Genomic DNA, 18,933 nt, shown 5'->3' on the forward strand with positions numbered 1-18,933 from the left:
GGTTTATAACAAAATTTTGGAAGGGTGTTCAGGTGAGGGAATTGAGACCTACAGTGATTAAATGACCATCCGAGTGACCAACTCAGGAAACACTGGGCTGGTGCCAGGTTATGGGATTGCTGACTCCTCTAGTAATGTTTTTCCCAGGAGATCCATTGCCTCACTCTTGGTTTCCCAACTTCTTTACCTTAAAAGAATAACTTTACCATGTTGGACTTGGTAAAAGGAAAGGGGGTTCTCCCAATTTTTGCCCCATATGTTGTTAAGGCATGCTAGTAACTAATTCTCTTTTAAAACTTACACTTCTATTATGTTAACTCCGAAGAAGGCAGGAACACATGCACTTCTTTAAGATATAAAAAGCATTTAGCATACTATAAATTATTATAGTAATCATTGTTAGATTGTATCTCACCAAGATAATGAATGTTTTTGTTTGAAGACTTCACTGTATGAGAACTTGTCTCCTATAGCTTATTTATCTCCTTTTAGATTAAGTGATACAAAATTTCCAAATTTGAGTCTGAAGAAAATTCCAACACCTTTAAATTTGTTTAAGAAATATTCTCCATGATCTATCATAGTAATTAAAAATCCAGTTTTAGAATGAGCCACTCATAGAAGAGAGAAAAAAATAGAAAGTCAGTAAGAGGCTTCATTTTTCAAATTCTGTTTTGGAAAAATTACTTGGTAGGGACAATGGTGTAAAGTAAGATATAAGAAGGAATATACTGTTCAAATAAGCAGCCATGCAATTCATTTTCTCGTCCATGTAACAGTCACATCTAAATTGTGAATCCATGAATGCACCAAATGAATCAAGCTTACTGGGTTGACAAACATCCACAGGGATAGTTGTGGGGAGGCACTGCAGTGCAATATGAGTCCTAATGAAACAGAATGCTTCATTCTTTGAGAAAGTTCCACTCTCAATAGAATAACTATGCATACCAAGATCGGAGTATGGCCAAGCATTTGGCTACTGACATGCCCCTTCTTCTTTCACTCCTCCATAAAAGAAGAGACAGAGACTCGGGTTCTTGTAACTCAGCTGTCTTTTTGGAGTTCTCCCAAGAAAAGTTTTATCTTCAAGCCAAGCTTCTTATCACTGGGATTTAAGTACACAATTTTCAGTTCTAGAAATACATGATTTCACAAAACAAATTATCCTAACCTAATAACAACCACATAGAATTTTATAACAGTAGATGAGGGAGGAATTAGCCCCTAAAGTATTTCTTACACAATTGGAACTCCCTTTAGAAGATATGCAATTGCTTGTACACCCAAGCACAAATGGGCTGCATTCTTGCCTTATCCTGGGGGATACACACTTTACATTATGATTGTCCTTTCCTTTCCCTGGACCTTCATGTGATGTAAGTGCTTGATTGAGGAGTAGGTCTTACATATTGCGGCTGGCCAAGAGCACATTTGCTGATTGCTCTACCACCTGCCTAGATGTCCACTTCATGATATATAAATGAGGGTCCCTACTCTCAATATACCCCATAGGAACATTATAAAACATAAACAGTCTATTTGTTACTACTACCAAGAAGACTTTAGTAAGTGTAATAACTAACCCTTTTGGATATATGCAGAAGGAATGCCAAATGCTTTGAATAAATTATCTCATCTAATCCTGATTTTTTTATGAAAAAGGGAAAATATTATCACATCAATATTAGAGATGAGTAAACTGAGGCTTGGTAAAGCTAGAATTTGAACCTAGCCCTTTGTGACTCCAAAACACATTCATTTAACCCCAAGCTCACTTTCTCTGTAAATGAAGATTAATGATAGCATCTGTGGTAGAAGCTAATGTCCCTTGACCTGGGAAAGTATCTGTCAATGATTATTAACTAAATGTGATCAGCTGCCAGTGAATCAGATGTCATCAAATGAAATCGAGTGTGCAGGGTTTACTCAACAGTACTGTCTCTTACATTTTGTTTCAATGTTAGTAGATTGCTAATCTTTGTACCTGTTACCTCACATGAAGCCTAGATAGCATCAGTCCCTTTCCCAGCCAGTGTGTGCTGGATCCAGCTTCTGGCTTGTGAATCCAGTTAGTGAATTAATGTTGGTAGCTTAAAATCAGCCTTGGGAGAGGTATTTACACCACAGAAATTGGAAAATGATACAAATCATGACCCTTTTTTTAAATTCCAGAGAAACAGGTGTTAAACATTTCCGAGTACACCACTGCCTATGACCCAAATAGAGACATAATGTGAATAATTACACTTTTGAAGGTAAACAAATGCACACTGGATACCCTTTTAAAAAAAAGAAAACTTCCACAGATACAATCATACATAAGTCACCTAAGTCTTCAGTGAATTTTTTGTCCCCATTATTCTGCATTTTGGAGGACCTTTTACAACATAACCATAATGAGTTTGTCATTTGAATTTTTAAAAAATTATTTAATTTGTTCATTTTTGTTACAAAAGCAAATATGCTCACAGTAATCATTTAATGTTTTTGAATGCAAGTGCAGACATATAAACCATAAAATGTATATACAAATGCTGCAAGTAGAAATACAGTCCAAGCTGCATATGTAATTTAAAATTTTCAACTACAGTCATGCACTGCATAACAACTTTTCAGTCCATGATGGACCGGTTCCATAAAATTATAATATCATATTTTTATGATATCTTTTCTATGTTTAAATATGTTTAGATACATAAATACTTAATCTTGTATTACAATTGCCTATGGTATTCAGTAGAGTACAGGTGTGTAGCCCAGAAGCAATAGGCTATCCCATATACCTTAGGTGTGTAGTAGGATATACCTTCTAAGTTTGTGTAAATATACTCTGTGGTGTTTGCAGAACCATGAAATTGCCTAATGATGCATTTTTCAGAATGTATCCCTGTCGCTAAGTGATGCATTACTGTAATCACATTTTAAAAAATAAGAAACAGAGGATACTTGTTTTAATAATGGATTTTATTTAACTCAGCAGTCAAAAATATGATTTCAACATTTAATCAATGTAAACATTATCAAGGTATTTTGCATCCTTTCTTCTTGTACCAAGCTTTCAATTCCATGTATATTTTATACTTACAGCACATCTGAATTTAGATGCATTCCCCACTGGATCTCTAAGAGGAGAGAAATCTCAGCAAAAGGAGTTATATCAAAGTTGTCTGTGAGCTTTTCCTTCCTCACTCATAGGAAGGAAATAAATTCACCTAAGGCATTTTGGATCTGACCATTTTCCAAATTATCATCACCATAAAAAGTTGGTAATGACATGAATTCTGAAAGCAAGCAGTTTCAATGCATGCCTGGTGCTAATGAGAACCAGCAATTTTAAATGCCCTTTTTGGTTAGGCTCTTCCTTTTTCTGTGCTGAGTTCTTAGAAAACCTTCACCAAGAAGATCAACTCGATTCAATTTCACAATATTTCTTAGTAATCAGCGCTGGCATTTACTCTTCCTATATATTAATATATTAACATCACACTTTTAGCTTCTAAGGATGATTTAATCACTCTTTTTTTTAAAAGAAATACTTGATATAAATTAGAAGGTGTGAGTGATTTTAAGTCGTGGTTTGTTTCATTTCCGCAAAATTGCAAACCAGATATGAGCATATTTTTCCCTGTGTGGCTTAATAAACTTTTTTTTTTTTTTGAGATGGAGTGTCGCTCTGTCAGCAGGCTGGAGCACAGTGGCATGATCTTGGCTCACTGCAACCTCCACTTCCTGGGTTCAAGCAATTCTCCTGCCTCAGCTTCCAGAGTAGCTGAGACTACAGGCATGCACCACCACACCCAGCTAATTTTTTGCATTTTTAGTAGAGACAGGGTTTCACCATGTTGGCCAGGTTGGTCTCAGTCTCTTGATGTCATGATCTGCCCACCTTGGCCTCCCAAAGTGCTGGGATTATAGGCGTGAGCCACCGTGCCTGGCCAATAAATTTTTAATATTATTTTTGATGAAGGTGTATGGGAATTTGTCACCAGATAGTCTAGTCTTCACATTAAATTCATGGGATACTCCTCATCTCTATGTAGCTATCTCTCACATCCAGTAGTGATCTCCCTTCTCTCTCAGTCTTTGGTCTCTTACCTTCAACTTCCCACTAGCCATTTCTAACATTTCCAAAAATCTTGTAATTGCCTTAAAACACCAAGTATCCAAAGCAGTCCTGTGACCTTCTCCTCCCCCTAACCAACTCAGATCCCCAAATCCTGATTTCTTTCATGAGCACTATCTCTCATCCACACATGCTCAGTTATTTCTGATAGACATGTCTCTATCATCTCTCATATCCAGTCATCATCAAATCTTTCAATACTTAGTGATCTTAAGTTAAGAAGGCATGAAGGGCAGCTGTATCCTAAGGAAAACCCATTTTTGCACCAAACCTCTAGTGACTTTCTGATCAATATGTGTTGAAAATTCTGTTTTAATCTGGCCCTACCTTGCCAATCTGATTTATGCCCTTTTATTCATAAATTTCACCCTTGTTCTCTATTCACTAGCTTCCTCAGAATATTGTCCTAAACATACTCAGAATTCATACTCATATCCAGAACATTTGCTCTGAGCTTTTACCATACAAATTCACCACAGTTTCTTTCCCTTCCATGCCCACCACAGTCTTATCTGTCATTTAGTTCTAATTTTAAGCCCCTCGATTCAATAGCTGATTTTTCCCTAGTCTGACCTTCTACTTTTGGGTGTTCCCCGTCTTTATACAGTTTCATGTGTTTGTACTGCCTAATTCTTGAAGAACCATGATTTTGATTGCTTTTGCATTAATCTCCATAGTGCCTTGCTCAGTGCTAGCAGGAACTAGTAGTTTCACAAATACTTGCTAATTATAAATTAAAGAGAATTAAACATATTGTTTTCTTTGCCTGGAGTTGGTTATAGCATGTTGGAAAAAGTATTATCTCTAACCTTCATCTTTGCTCATGTGTTTATGAACTGTTTTATAGCCAAAGAATAAGTTAGTATATCATGGGCCTAATTGTATAATTTGGAGGACTCCTCTGCTGGGCAGTCTACAGATTTAAAATTCATGCCAGCTGCATTACACTGGTTTTGAACTGGCTTTTTCTTGAGAAAGAAGGGGAGCAGGCAAAATCCCTCAGGCTTTGAGGGTGGAAATGGTGTGAGTTCCATTATGCAAGAATAGAAGCCCATTTTTTCCCTCCTGCTGAAAATCTTGCCATGAGGCTATAGCCAAAGAATGTGTAAATATCAAAAGAAATTTAGAGAGGGATTTTCCCTAGGAAAATATTGCAAGCTTAAAAAACCCAGTGGGCCAAGGTCCAATTTAGTGGATTCCTCTGAACAATGCTGTCCTCTACTTAGATTATATGTAAAATCTCTTATGACGGTGTTTTGAGTTGACTCCTGTACCTCTGGGTTAATAGGTACACATAATAAGTTTAGGTACCTGGGCAAAAAGGGCTTGGCAGAGGGGAATAGAGGGACTTTCTTTTTCTCACACCTGGCATATCATTATATTGTAATGGTAGATTACATTAAAGTTCCTATGTAATAGTGTGTGTCAGCACTCTGACCTTCCTAGGGACATTTTATCTCATCTAGAACCTAATAAAGAAGGATTCTGTCATCTAGAAGCTGCCATGTGGGGCTCTGCAAAGATGATGTGGGCAGCTTAGAATCCAATTGAATGTCACGTCTCATGGCCTGGCTCATGTGAGGGCACTAGAGAGAGTTCTCCAGAGGACTGAAGAGGGGGCTACTTCTGGAGTCATTCTCACTGAGCCAACATCAGTGGAAGAGAAAGGGAAGAGTTAGATTCTAACAAAGCATTTAGCTTCTGCTGAATCCATCCATACTTCTTTATCCTCATCCTGGCCCCTGGATCTCATTAGAGTCAGGTTCCTATGCAGTGTTCCAAGCATCAGTGAACTGCACTCACCTCCTATTTGGGAGCGTCACAATTTTAAATACTCTTTTCTGCTGTAGGAGTGTGCAGATTTCTGGTTAATTTTGCGTTGAGGATTCTTGTTTGTTTTTTGTTTTGTTTTGTGAGATAGAGCACATTCTACAAACATATGTTCAGCTTATAAAGGAATTGTGATAATTACAGTTCTTTAATTACAAATACAAAAATCAACTGGGCATGGTGGTGCACACATATAGTCCCAGCTACTTGGGAGGCTGAGGCAGGAGAATCGCTTAAACCTAGGAGGCAGAAGTTGCAGTGAGCAGAGATCGTACCACTGCACTCCAGGCTGGGCAACAGAGTGAGACAAAAAAAAAAAAAAAATCAAATTCAAAGCAAATATTTAGTTACCAACAGGATGGCATTTTCAGCCTTTAACTTTTTTTAGCCTTTTAACATACTTCTGCTGGAGGTTTCCAACTTTGATTACATAACCTGTCCACCTAGGAGCAAAGGACATTGGGAGGGAGAGATGCTCAGTGGTTCTCATTTGCAAAGTAGACAAGGATGATGCAAGACCATCAGCTCAAGGCTTTCCAGGTTAGAAATTAAAAACATGGATGTTGTAAAAACCACAACTCACATTTATTTGAAATCTCACCGTTGTCAAAGTATGTTCATCTGCATGTTTACACTAGATCCTATGAATGACTCCATGAGGCAGTGTATGGAGGAGGAATCCTCATGCATGTGGGTGTACACATGGGGATTCAGATGCAGGAAGATATTCAGTTTATATAGAGATATGTTTTTGTAAAGAATTTTTTAAGAACATAAAATTTTATGGAACAAAAAAAAGATAAGCCCTCTGCTGTCTAGAAATTAAAGTATAGAACATCAAGAATTTTATCCCTATGTAGAATTACACAGCCATTGCCAGAGGACCACATCTGTAGGCCCATGAAACCAAACATCTTTGCTCATTATTTCAGCCTGATTAGGGACACCATGAAGGGCTATTCCTAGTTAGGTCAGGATTGCAAGGTAACAAAAATGAAGCCAGTAGAGGTCCTGGTGGAGCTCCTGGTATCATGATAGGTGCCTGAATAAATAGTGTAAATGGTGTAGTAAAGACTGTAAATAGTGCAGTTAACAGTAAAAACTGTAAATGGTGCAGTTTTATGGAAATGTTGCAGCTAGCTCTAAAGTAGTTGGCATTAGTTGTCAGACACAGCAACAGCTGTACAAAAGTCAATGTGCTGAGTTCATTTCCAACCAGCCCAAACTTGCCTCAGAAGACCTGGGATGTGGACACTCTGGTATATTTTTTCTAGAAAAGCTTATTTCCTTTCTATGGTCACTGAGGTGTGTGCTGACAGATGTATTGATCAACTCTCTCCGTTAGACTCTGGGGCTCCAGGTATGGCCACCCTGGGCTTCTAAATGTCTAGCAAAGCCACAAACGCATCCCTCTTAGTGTCTGAGGTGTTCACATTCCTGGGTCTCTCAGATACGTATTCCTTATGAAAATAAAAACTCTCTACGACACACTGTGTACTTGTGGGTTTTTAGTTTTACTAGGGAGTTTTTATTTCTTCTGCTTCTCGCCTTCTTTCTGCTTCCCTTCTAGTTAAACCTCATTAGGATGTCTCATTAGCACCTTCTTTTGAGTGTTAATTAAGCTCTTTTGTTCACTGGGAAACAGATTTATGAAATGTTACTATTACCATGATTGTTTTGTTTTTCTTTTTATGGCCTGTCCAGCTCAAGGCCCCATGCATGGTGATACTACTAATAAGGTTTTCTATTTCCAGATAAAATTGAAGTAAACCTCACTGGCCCTGTTATCCGTCCATGGGGGTCATTTGCTGTGAGGTGTTTCTATGGCTTTGAGCCAGAATGTGAACATCTCTAGTGTTCATGTTATTTCCTGAGACAAGCACTCACAGGAAGTAGAATTTATTACAACCTGCTGTTTAAGTTCATGAAAAGTAGGACAGTATGATGAGACTCTGGAGCAATGAAAGACTTACTAGGATTCCTTCTGGAACTGACTCATCAACTCTTTCATGACTTAGCCAGTCTTTAAACAGTATTTTATGATAATGGTCTGCTTTTAATTGCTGGGCTTTACCTTAAACTTTTTGTGATTGCAGGTCCTACAGGTATGGATCTCTGGCAGCTGCTGTTGACCTTGGCACTGGCAGGATCAAGTGATGCTTTTTCTGGACGTGAAAGTAAGTTCTCTTTTTCCATGTCCACCCTCAGTGTTTTGAAATAACACCAAACTGTATTTGTTACATCCAAAGTTTTTGGATAATTTAATTAAAAGATACAAGTTTTACATAGCAGCAAACAGGAAACTTGACTTAGCTTTAAAATCAGAAAGTAGCAGGATTTTTCTGTGGATGTTTAGGAGGAATGCAGTAGTCAGTCAGCTTTGGCATCTGATGTTTTCATATCAAAAATTAATGCTACAAATCATGCTGAGGACATTTATGTTGAAGACAAGCCAGGTCTCTTGTTCTCAGTCCCTGGGAGAGATATTGAAATTACACTGAAGGGTTATTAGCTTACTGTTCACTCAGCTCATCTGTGACTGAGGATATCATAGTTTATTTCCAGAGCTCAGAATTCAGGCTTGTTAATTAATTATATTCACTGAGAGAGGAAATTGCAGGTTTCCAATGAATTTCACCTCTCACTCTGGGTGATTACCAGTTGGCTAAGTTGAGGAAAGAGACACCTGAAATAATTGAATGATATACCCAGAAATGATGAACTAACTTCCCCATCTCTATAATTCTCCCTCTTTTATATCCCTCTCCTGCTAGAGAAGTCTCAATATGTTTAAACTATGTTTCATAGAAGACCTAACTAAAACAAGGAAGAGTAATGAAAGGGAAAGGGAAGAGGAATTTTTCTGTCAGAAAGAAAACTGTGCTCTCTAAAGGGTGGGAGACTTTTTTTTTTTAAATGAGTAGTTAATATTTTTCCTTGCTTGGGCATCTACAGAAGAAAGTAACAATATATTTCTCCCATGCTATGGTACTGAATCTAGTTGTTGTTTTAAGAGTGTCTGACTCCCTTTCTCACCATTCAGCTCATGTTGGAAAACACAGTTTAACAGCAGACTTAGCACTTTAAGATGTCCTCCCTGACCTTTTAGCCAAAAATAAATCCATATTAGTGAGCTGCTGAGGGTGACCAGAGTTACTTAGAAAACAAGAAGAGTAAAATATGTTATTTTATCTCTTAAAGCAATTTAAAAATATTTATAGAAAAGAGTCATAATTGTTTGAAATATTTTTTGGTCTCTCTGGTGTTACAATGTCAACATTATGCAAGTCAAACATGGAGAGAATTGCAGGCTCCATTTCAACAGCTTTTCCCATGGCTGGTTTTAGACCCTGGTTCTGAGCCAAAGAATTGCAGCTGAGATCCTCTGCTGTTCCAAAGTCATGGTGGCTTAATCTCTTGTTTCTTCATTAAGGTGACTTTCACTCCACTGGGCAAGATTTGAGGAATTTTTAAAAACCTGTGAAATGAAAAGTATGGCATAGGAAATCTTTAAAGAAAATTAAAAATGCATCCCCAGCAGAGAGATTAGAGCTTAAATTACATTTTAGAACTAGAAAGTTTGCAAGGAGCAAAGGAGCATCTGTTTCAGCTGGTTCAACATTTTAGTAAACCTTTGACTTCCTAAGTAGAGTGAAGAGAAAACATCATTAGTTGCTTTTAATATTTGCTTTTCATTTTTCTTTTTAATAATTTTGTTTGATTCATTTATTTATTTAGGGAGAGTAGAATATAAGCAAATGCAATGGTTTATACTAAACACAAATCACATATCCTACCAGTACTTACACATAGGAAATAATTTAACAAAGAAGAACATTTTTGTCTCCTTTTTTTTGTCTTGTTGAGCTAACCAATATTTCTTTTTCCTTTGGAATATGTGCGTATTCCAGAATTCTTTCTTAATATTGTCTGAGGATTAAGGTTGCAGTATGATGGTTATGTAAGAAGGCATATGTAAGCATGTTCGAGCATGTGTGTACATGCTCGCCTCGTGTGTGTGTGTGTGTGTGTGTGTGTGTATTCTAGTTCTAGCCACTTATCTAATGAGTTCATGGGTTCAGCCAAAGTTAACACATAACATGACACGTGTCAATCTCAGATGACATTTATGGGCCATGTGTTTGTTTTTCTGCCAGGTCTGGATTGTAGCCAAATCATTTTATTTTTATTGGGTCTCCTATTGTATAAGGCAGACTAAAAATATAGGTAAAATTTTTAAAAAGAAAAGATAATACTATTGAATTCAGTTTGGTCAGTGAAAGATGTGGCACTGATGGGTAAGTGATCTTGGAAGCATTGCCTGGAGAAAAGTCACCCAGGGGCTGGTAGAAGATGACAGATCTGTATGCATAGAGAAGGGTGGCACTTGAGCAGGATTTTCTTGCTTGGGCAGATGAGCAATTAGAAATATACTGGCCCTGAGAGGATTTTTTTTTTTATTAAATCTAATTGCCCTGTGGGAAATTTAATGAGAACTAAATTTGAACAGTGCCATTATTGTGTTAGCTAAAGTGTTGTAATAAATGTTTTCTTTCTGTCTCTCATCCTTAATGTGAAGCTCTATATCTGCTCCTCAAAGCCAGTTACATAGTCTTGAGGAGAATTTCTTATTCCAAAATCAGGAATGATCCACAATGCCTCATTTTCAAAGGGCTTCACATGGTTGACCTATCAACTGATTGTATCAAAATTGCTGCTGCTGGAATGATGTTGCTAATGAGAAATATGCTTAAAGATCTGATGGATATAAGTATTCTTCCAGGGAGTGCCTGTTACAAATTACGTCTTATATATGTACTTGTACTATTTCAATCAGTCCATGCTTGAATATATCCTTTGACCTCAGTAACCTAAGGTCGAAGTAGGCAATCCCCTGTCTTGTAGTTCAGTCTAGCTGGGACATGAGGAATGTCTAGAAACTAATGAGAAACTGTATAGTTTTAAGGTCTAGATTGTGTGATGAAGACAAATGGTCAAGACGCCCTGAAAAAGAACAGATCAGGGTGGACTAGGATAGTTAATTCAACAAATTCAATGTACTGATAATTCCTAAGAGCTTCCTATTTTCAAAGCCTATGCCTATGGCTATGAGGAATACATTGATTCTTCCCTCAAGGAAATTGTCATGGGTTAATCGATTAGGCATATACACCAATTACCATATTAGGCATTGTATATTAACTATCAAAATGGCTTCAATCACACTTTATAGAAGTGGTGATGACAGGAGGGATATCTCAGCTGTGGTGAATTACAGCTTCATGAAGGAGGTTGGCATTGTTTCAGTAGGGACTAGAATGTTGGGTTTAAGATTTTAAAAGGCTGAGAAGAACAGAAGGTTATTACAGGAATAATTTATGTGATAAAGCAACAACATAAACAGAATTGTACAGGTATAGATATGAGGTATCCATGGAGGACAATTCATTCACTTACTGTTTACAATACACACGCACGTGCGCGTGCACACACACACAGCTCTGTGCTAGGCAATGGATGGTTCTATTTTACGCATTTAGCATTCAACAAATATTTCTTGAGCACTTACTTTGTGGAAGGCATAGCATTAATTTAGCCAGGGTGTGTGGTATGTAGGTGCTGTATTTGTAATTATTCACTTTGGAAGCAAACTTAGGTCAGTAGGTTTGAGATAAATTATAGAAGGCCTAGAGATAGCAAAGGCATTATGGCAAAGGCTGAGCCCTTGAAGAATGAATGGGTAGCATTTGGAGAGGAAGAAAAGAAAGAGGAAGTGTATGCCATATCCAGCAAGTAGTAGTCCTCAATGTTGGAGGCCAGACAAAAGTGCTACCTGCAGCTGGGCACGATGGCTCACACCTGCAATCTCAACACTTTGGGAAGCCAAGGCAGGTGGATCAGAAGGTCAGGAGATTGTGACCATACTGACCAATACGGTGAAACCCTGTCTCTACTAAAAATACAAAACTTGGCCAGGTGTGGTGGCGCACACCTGTAGTCCCAGCTACTCAAGAGGCTGAGGCAGGAGAATCACTTGAACCTGGGAGGCGGAGGTTGCAGTGAGCCCAGATTGCGCCATTGCACTCCAGCCTGGCAACAGAGCGAAACTCTGTTTCAAAAAAAAAAAAAGTGCTACCTGCACGATGGAACAGTGTGTGTGTGTGTGTGTGTGTGCGCGCGCGCGCGTGCGCGTGCCAATGTGTGATATTCACATATAACATATGTTTATGTATAATATTGATATATATTTACATAAACATTTATATTTGTATTTGTGTACATATATACATATGTGTGTGTATATGTACGCTATATGTATATAATGTGTATATATATGTATACTGCATGTATATAGTGTATATATATGCAGCCAGTTGGGTATGACTTGCAGGCAAAGCGTGTAATTGACATCACTCTTATTCTGCAAAATGTGTTATATTGTTCTATACCATTCAAGTTAAGAAACTTACATTAGCAATGAGATGCCACGTCCTAAGGAAACCAAGAGCTCTAAAATAATGTTTTCTGTATATTTTGAACATTTTTCATAAACCTATGCACACTGACAAAACACCTATTTGAAATAAAAGACATTCTGTTCTCATTGCTATCAGATAGGAAATAGTGGCACAGCGTACAGAACCATTTATTTTTTAAGATAAACTCTATCCCACTACAGTTGAAGTTACACAGAGCCCTGAGAAGATGTCAAGATGTGTTGGATATATTTCATAAAAGTATTAGAGTCATGGTTGCAGTTCGTAAACAGTAATGAATGTGCCTGTTAAATGTGTTCAAGAATGAACAATTCAAGGCTTTTCATTCACAGTGGAAGTGGGGGAAAAGCCACAGAGCTTTTGATTGCTGCTGTCTTGACCATCATTCAGCGGTAAGAAGAAATCTCATGGTGTGTTCTAGTGCCACAGCCTGAGTCCATGTACATCAGCAATCCTATATCCGCTTGTTCTCCGGATATTGCAGACTTTATTTGATGTTGGAGTTCAGCAGGTCACAACAAACTGGGTTAATCTAGATGGTGCCAATGTAGATAATGACACAAAAAAGTGTTTCAAGAAGCTTTTATTAAGTCATTTTAAAGATTCAAGGAGGAATTTTATTTACTTATTTATTTATTCATGCATGCATGCACGCATTTATTCATTTTTTTTTCTTTTAGAGATGGGCCTGTGTTGTGCAGGCCCCAAACAGTTCTCCTAGCTTCAAATAATCCTTCTGCAGCCTGCAGAGTAGCTGTTATTATAGGTATGAGCCACTGTGCCCAGCCCAAGGAAGAATTTTGAATTTATATTCTTATCTCTAGAAAAGGAAACAGAGAAATAAACATAATTTAATTGTGATCCTTTTAGGTTTTTAAAGGACTTTAATCTAGATAACAATACTGTTATATTTTTTCTTTGGCAATAACTCTAGAAATAGAATAAAAGTGAATTTGAAAGGGATGAATGTAGAGAAGGAAGGTGATGACAATAGATCAGGAAAGAGATAGTCTAAGTGTGACAGGAATAATAAAAAAAAAATAGATGGGGAGGGATAACATGGGGAGAAATGCCAGATATAGGTGATAGGGAGGAAGGCAGCAAACCACATTGCCATGTGTGTACCTATGCAACGATCTTGCATGTTCTTCACATGTACCCCAAAACCTAAAAAGCAGTAAAATATATATATTAAAAAAAATAGATGGATCACAAACAGGGATGTTAAAAAGAGAGAATTGCCAGTACTCAGAGTCCAATTAACCTGTGGATTTTTGACTTGGGGAACTATCAGTGCTTTCTTTTCCATCCATTTCTAAGTTTCTGCATTTTTAATTAATGTGATCATCAGCAATGACTCACATTTAATGCAGTGAAGTCCTGGTGCACAGCTCAGCCTATTAGCATTAAAGTGGTACTTGCACAGAACAACTCTGTAGGGGAGGAAACATGCTGAGGCTGGATGACAGCAGACTGTCTAAGCTATGCTGCTTTTGTACCATTTCCCCGAACTCCTCCTGCCTGTGTCTACCCTGGGTCCCACAGCTGTCTGCTCAACTCTGCAGTATGACTGCGGTATGGCTCAAGCTACTATGCAGTGAGGGTCTACAGCACAGACAAAGACCTGAACTCCCTCCTCATTGTAGTCTCTGGACATTTGTGACTCTATCCCAAGACCTTGACAAGCTCCCAAATATTTTATCATTGCTAGAGTATGTACTTACCTCATGGGATACAATAAAATATATGCAGGATGAGGTGAGAACAGCAAAGCCATGTGCTGGGCAGAATCTGGGAGGTTGGTTAGGCTTCACAGAAACTGAGTGACTCACCCCTACAAAAATACTGGCAGTGTGAGTGATTAGATTTGTGACTCAGCCAATTAGTAAATTGAAGGAGTGGGACCACCTAAGAATAACCAGAACCCTGAATGTTATTTAAATTCACACATGCTGGTGATAGAGTATATTTCTGGTCTTCCACATTAGATGCCAGCTCTTACAGGACCAGAGCCAGTCCTGGTTGTATAACAGAATGTTTTCACACCACTTTGGTTCCTTAGCCTAAATTGGGGCTCTTGTTGTGGGGTAGACAGGAATGAGGTTGACATAATGTATTTGGTGTTTGGTGATGGTAAAGAGCACCTGTTCATAGACACACCTGGTTGCCACCTCTGGCTAGAGACCAACCCAGGTTCAACTCTGCAAAAGTCCATGTTGGCCTTTACTGGACCAGCCAGCCTCTACCTGAAATCATTCCCTACAACAAGGGGCCCAGGTTTCCTCAGTCACCCCAGTCTCTTTTCCCTAGGAAAACCATTTCATGAAGAACTTGACATTGGTGATTTTCTCTTCATTGTGCATTGAAGTCAATGGATTACTTACCAAGAGCTAGTTCCATTTAAATCTTAACCTTACACTGTATGTGATAAAGAACTGTAGGCAGTTCAGAGTCATCAATAAAGACATCTTTTGGGGCCTCTACTTGGCTTGAAACTGCCTGCTTATCCACACTGCTATGCACCTAGGTTGTCATCAGGCAGAGTCACCAGCAGCCACAACACAAGGGTCTACCCTCATCTTTCCCAAGCATCAGGCATTGTGGCTCCATTTTGACTTTTCTGGCAATATTCTCATGGATTGTTCAATAATGCTGTCAACAGTGTCATCTTCAAACCCGAAGCAAAGCTTCCTCATCCTCTGTAGTTAGCAGCACAAAGATGGTGATGAAGTGTAACATAAATACACACTTTGAAATCTGATGCAATTAACCCTATGAAGAGAGTATTCCTTAGAGCCCTGTCTGGCAACTTCTGGACAGACCAGAAGGCCTTAGGGCTTAGAGACTTCTTCAGCTTCAGCTGCAAATCTACTTTTTTCTGGTCCCTTGTTCCCAGCATGAAGCCACAGTGTTTCATCAGATACATCTATCAAGAATCTCTGTTTCTGTTTATATAACAATTTAACTGGCCTTAAGCCTCAACCTTCACAGTGTACACATTACATTTCCATGGAAGGATTGGAAGTATTAGAAGATGGTGGATCATGTCTCAACCACAGGGGAAATGTTTCAGGATGTTTTTATAGAAGTTTTCACTAACAGGCAGGATACAGGGGATGGGATAGAATATAGAAAGTACCAGAGGTGCCACACTTAGATGGATCTGGGGGCTGGGGGGAAGGAGGCAGGTAGAAGGTGGCATTTGTTGTGTGTCCCTCTTCTAAATGAAGTGATAATGCCACCTGTGTTTCAAGAGTGTGGAAAGTTTGGCTTGAGCTTGAAATAAATACAATTTAATTGGTTTCAAATAACTGAACAAAATGACCATTGCATGCCCTGTGTAATAAAATGTTATGGAATTAAAACTCACTAGATGTTAAAAAAGGATATTTTGCTCATTCCTGATGCCCAGCCTTCAGCATTCTGATGAGGGTCTTCATTTATTTGTTGAATGAATAAGTGAATCAGCATCTAAATCCTTGGATTTCCTCAGTTCTCTCCTGCAAGTGTCACTGATGCTCTTATCTCCAGCCCTGAGCAAGATAGGGATTGAATTAGTATGCTCTTATAGCGGGAGGGGTCTAGAAATATCTGTGCCACTATAGAAGCTAGGTTTTGTGGGCTTTCCCTGGGGATGGAATGATTTTATTTTCCTGCTTTATACTCCAGATACCACCAAGATCAAAATTCTGCCCTAAACACTAACGTGTGGAAGCTTGAGGTCCTTCCCAAGCCTTGCTAGCCTCTCTCCAGGTGACTGAACTCTGAACCCCATGTGCCCGTCACTGGCCAACATTCTGCATTAAGTGAACTGGTCACCCAGCACCATCTGCCTGATACCACCTTTATCTCTACCCCCACCTACCTGATTAAATCTACTCAAATATTGACAGACATAATGATGCCTGAAGATCCCAAATCCAAATTTTCTTTGCCCCTTTGGACATTGAACTTTAGATTACAAAAGACCCTGACTAGGGATCCTGTGGATAGCTGGGTCAATTTTCTTAGCCCCATTCCTTAAAGATCAAGTCTTTCTAATTTTCCAATGAGAGAACATCTTGAACTATGAAACTCTTGAGGTTAAAAGTCAATTTATATTAATAAAATCTTTAATTTCTTGATCTCTGAATATGAAAAAATGATACTTTGTGTATCTTTTAATTTTTTGGCAAAACCTTGCAAATTTGTGCGAAGCGAAATAATATTGACTACTGGATAACCATGTGCTATGTGTAAATATTAACAAATTCACCTTAGTGGACACTGAATTGATGATGTTTGCCACATTATATTTTGCAGAGCCTTAGCTCCTGAAAATGAGAAGTCATTTTTCAGGAGAGGACCATTTTGTGTTTGGCTAACACTTAGGGCATAGAATTCCTTCTCCTCTACATGTCACTGACCCACTGCATTCTTGATTGTAGCAAGAAGAGCCATGCTTTGCTTAACATCAGTAAAGCACTGACAGCATCTGCTACAGTGACTTTGGTAGTTTCTTACATTCTCTGAGCCTTAGTTTTCTTACTTATTAAGTTGGAGGAAAATGACTTGCTCAAAAAGGCTTCAATGAGGTAATGCAAGTAAAGCACCTATTGAGATTACTACACAGGAAAACACTTACCAAATACAATTAGTCAATTGCTAATTCTTATTATAAGAATTATGTATAATTCCTATAATTACAGGAAGCTCTATATAATTATTATATATAAGTCCTATAATTGGAATTACCAATTGGCTAATTGTATTTAGTAACCACTGTTATTGTCCTCAAGTTGAGTTATTGCAAACCCTGAGGCCTAAATAAACATGCAAACTAAATTGACATGTAGAATTTGATTTATAACAATATATGCCGAAAAGAAGCGGTTCATTTCCACAAGGAGGTTTTGGAAGCTACCGATAATTTTAATAATGACTACAGAAAACTATCTCGAAGAAGTTTCTAATGTTTAAGACATGATAGCGTAAGCCTTTGTAAAATGAGATACTGTTCTGTATTTATAGTTGTAAGAAGCAGTGTTTAGAGGATGGGTTTGATGAAATTGTATTACTCCAGTTCTAGGTTTCTAATAAAATTAAATCAGATTAATACAGCAAGTAGATCTTTGGTGAGTTGATTCTGATGGTGGGAGTGATTTTCTTCATTCTTGCTCAGAAAGCCTTCCATGAGAATTAAATGAGATAGCATGTGCAATACCTGGTATAGTTACTGGTAAGAGGTTTTCAGTAAAGGCCAATCTCCTTTTTATTTACCATCTCATCAAGAGAGGAAGAACAAGGAAAACTAGGTTATTTTTCTGATAAAATACTTTATGCCAATTACAATTATCTGAAAGTAGAATGAATTTCTAGGTTAGGCAAGACTAAAGTGTGGGTATGCAGAGCTGACCTGCCAGGGCGCTCTGTATGGAAGTACATGGAAATGTATGCCCAAATACACTTCATATAATTGTTTTGATCATACACAGTTTCCACATAAGATTATATTTAAAGGACTAATTCAGCAAATATAAAAAAGACAGAAAACCAGTGGACAAGATGATTCCTAAGGTTCCTTTCTTCCTGGTCTATGCACTAGTGTGTTCTTTGAATTGATATTCACTGGAACACACAGTTACTGCTGGAGATTGAGTTATTAAAAGATTCAAATGGGTTACTACACTATATCTACTCAGGAAATCTTTTTTAAAAATAACTTATAGAAAGATGTTCAGTTGTGAGAAGCAAAAGGTATTTCTGGCCACCCCTTTACAGTTGTCTACGTGACTACGGGACCATCATTCTCACGCTTACTTCCCCACATCCACGTATCATTTGCTCAAAGGAAAATGACTGAATTCACTTGCTAGTTTTGACTCTGGGGATTGTTTTAAACAACTGATATTTAAATCCATCTAGTCCTCTTTAGTTATTCTCCTAGGAACTTGAATATTAAGAAACAGCTGAACTTATAAATTTTGTAAAAGAGCTCAATGAATTCATTCTTCTTGAAATATATGGAATTACCCAGGTGCTAGCTACACCCAAGAGCTTTTTCTAAACAAAAAAAAGGTTGACAAACCGAGCATTCTCCTGGGTCCGACAGTTAGGAATCAAACCATGAACTTGCTGTTCCTCTGTTTGTGGTTAGCTTGTTTGTATATTTTTGAGGAAGATGATTCAATGCAAGAAGTAGTTTTACATGGTACATTAAGTAATTTTCCTATAGGATATACTTAATCAGAAAAATATTTTTGGACTAGAGCTCACAGAACATAGGATTACAATAGTTTTCAGAAAGCGAGGTGCTAAATGAGGATTTCTCAATCTTGGCACTATTGAGATTTCAGGTTAGATCATTTTTCTATGGTGGGAGGTGCATGTTTATCAGCATTTGTGACCTCATACATGCTGGATACCAATAGCCCCCCTTCTCAGTTGCAACCACCAAAACAACAGACATTGCTAAGTGTCCTCTGGGGATCAAAATGGTTC

General features: G+C 38.0%; 1 protein-coding gene across 2 annotated transcripts in view; it reads left to right on the top strand.

Moving 5' to 3' along the window:
• Positions 1 to 18,933, top strand: part of GHR (growth hormone receptor) — a 302,533-nt gene that overhangs the window by 122,213 nt on the left and 161,387 nt on the right. For both annotated transcript variants that reach the window (XM_012433845.2, XM_012433844.3), the window contains exon 2: positions 8,053 to 8,133. In XM_012433845.2, the coding sequence (XP_012289268.1) occupies positions 8,064 to 8,133 (70 nt within the window). In that variant the 5' untranslated portion in view covers positions 8,053 to 8,063. The remainder of the gene's footprint in view (positions 1 to 8,052; positions 8,134 to 18,933) is intronic.

The sequence above is a fragment of the Aotus nancymaae genome, unplaced genomic scaffold, assembly GCF_030222135.1.
Source record: "Aotus nancymaae isolate 86718 unplaced genomic scaffold, 86718_ANA_hifiasm-v0.15.2.pri h1tg000014l, whole genome shotgun sequence".
Lineage (NCBI taxonomy): Eukaryota > Metazoa > Chordata > Mammalia > Primates > Aotidae > Aotus > Aotus nancymaae.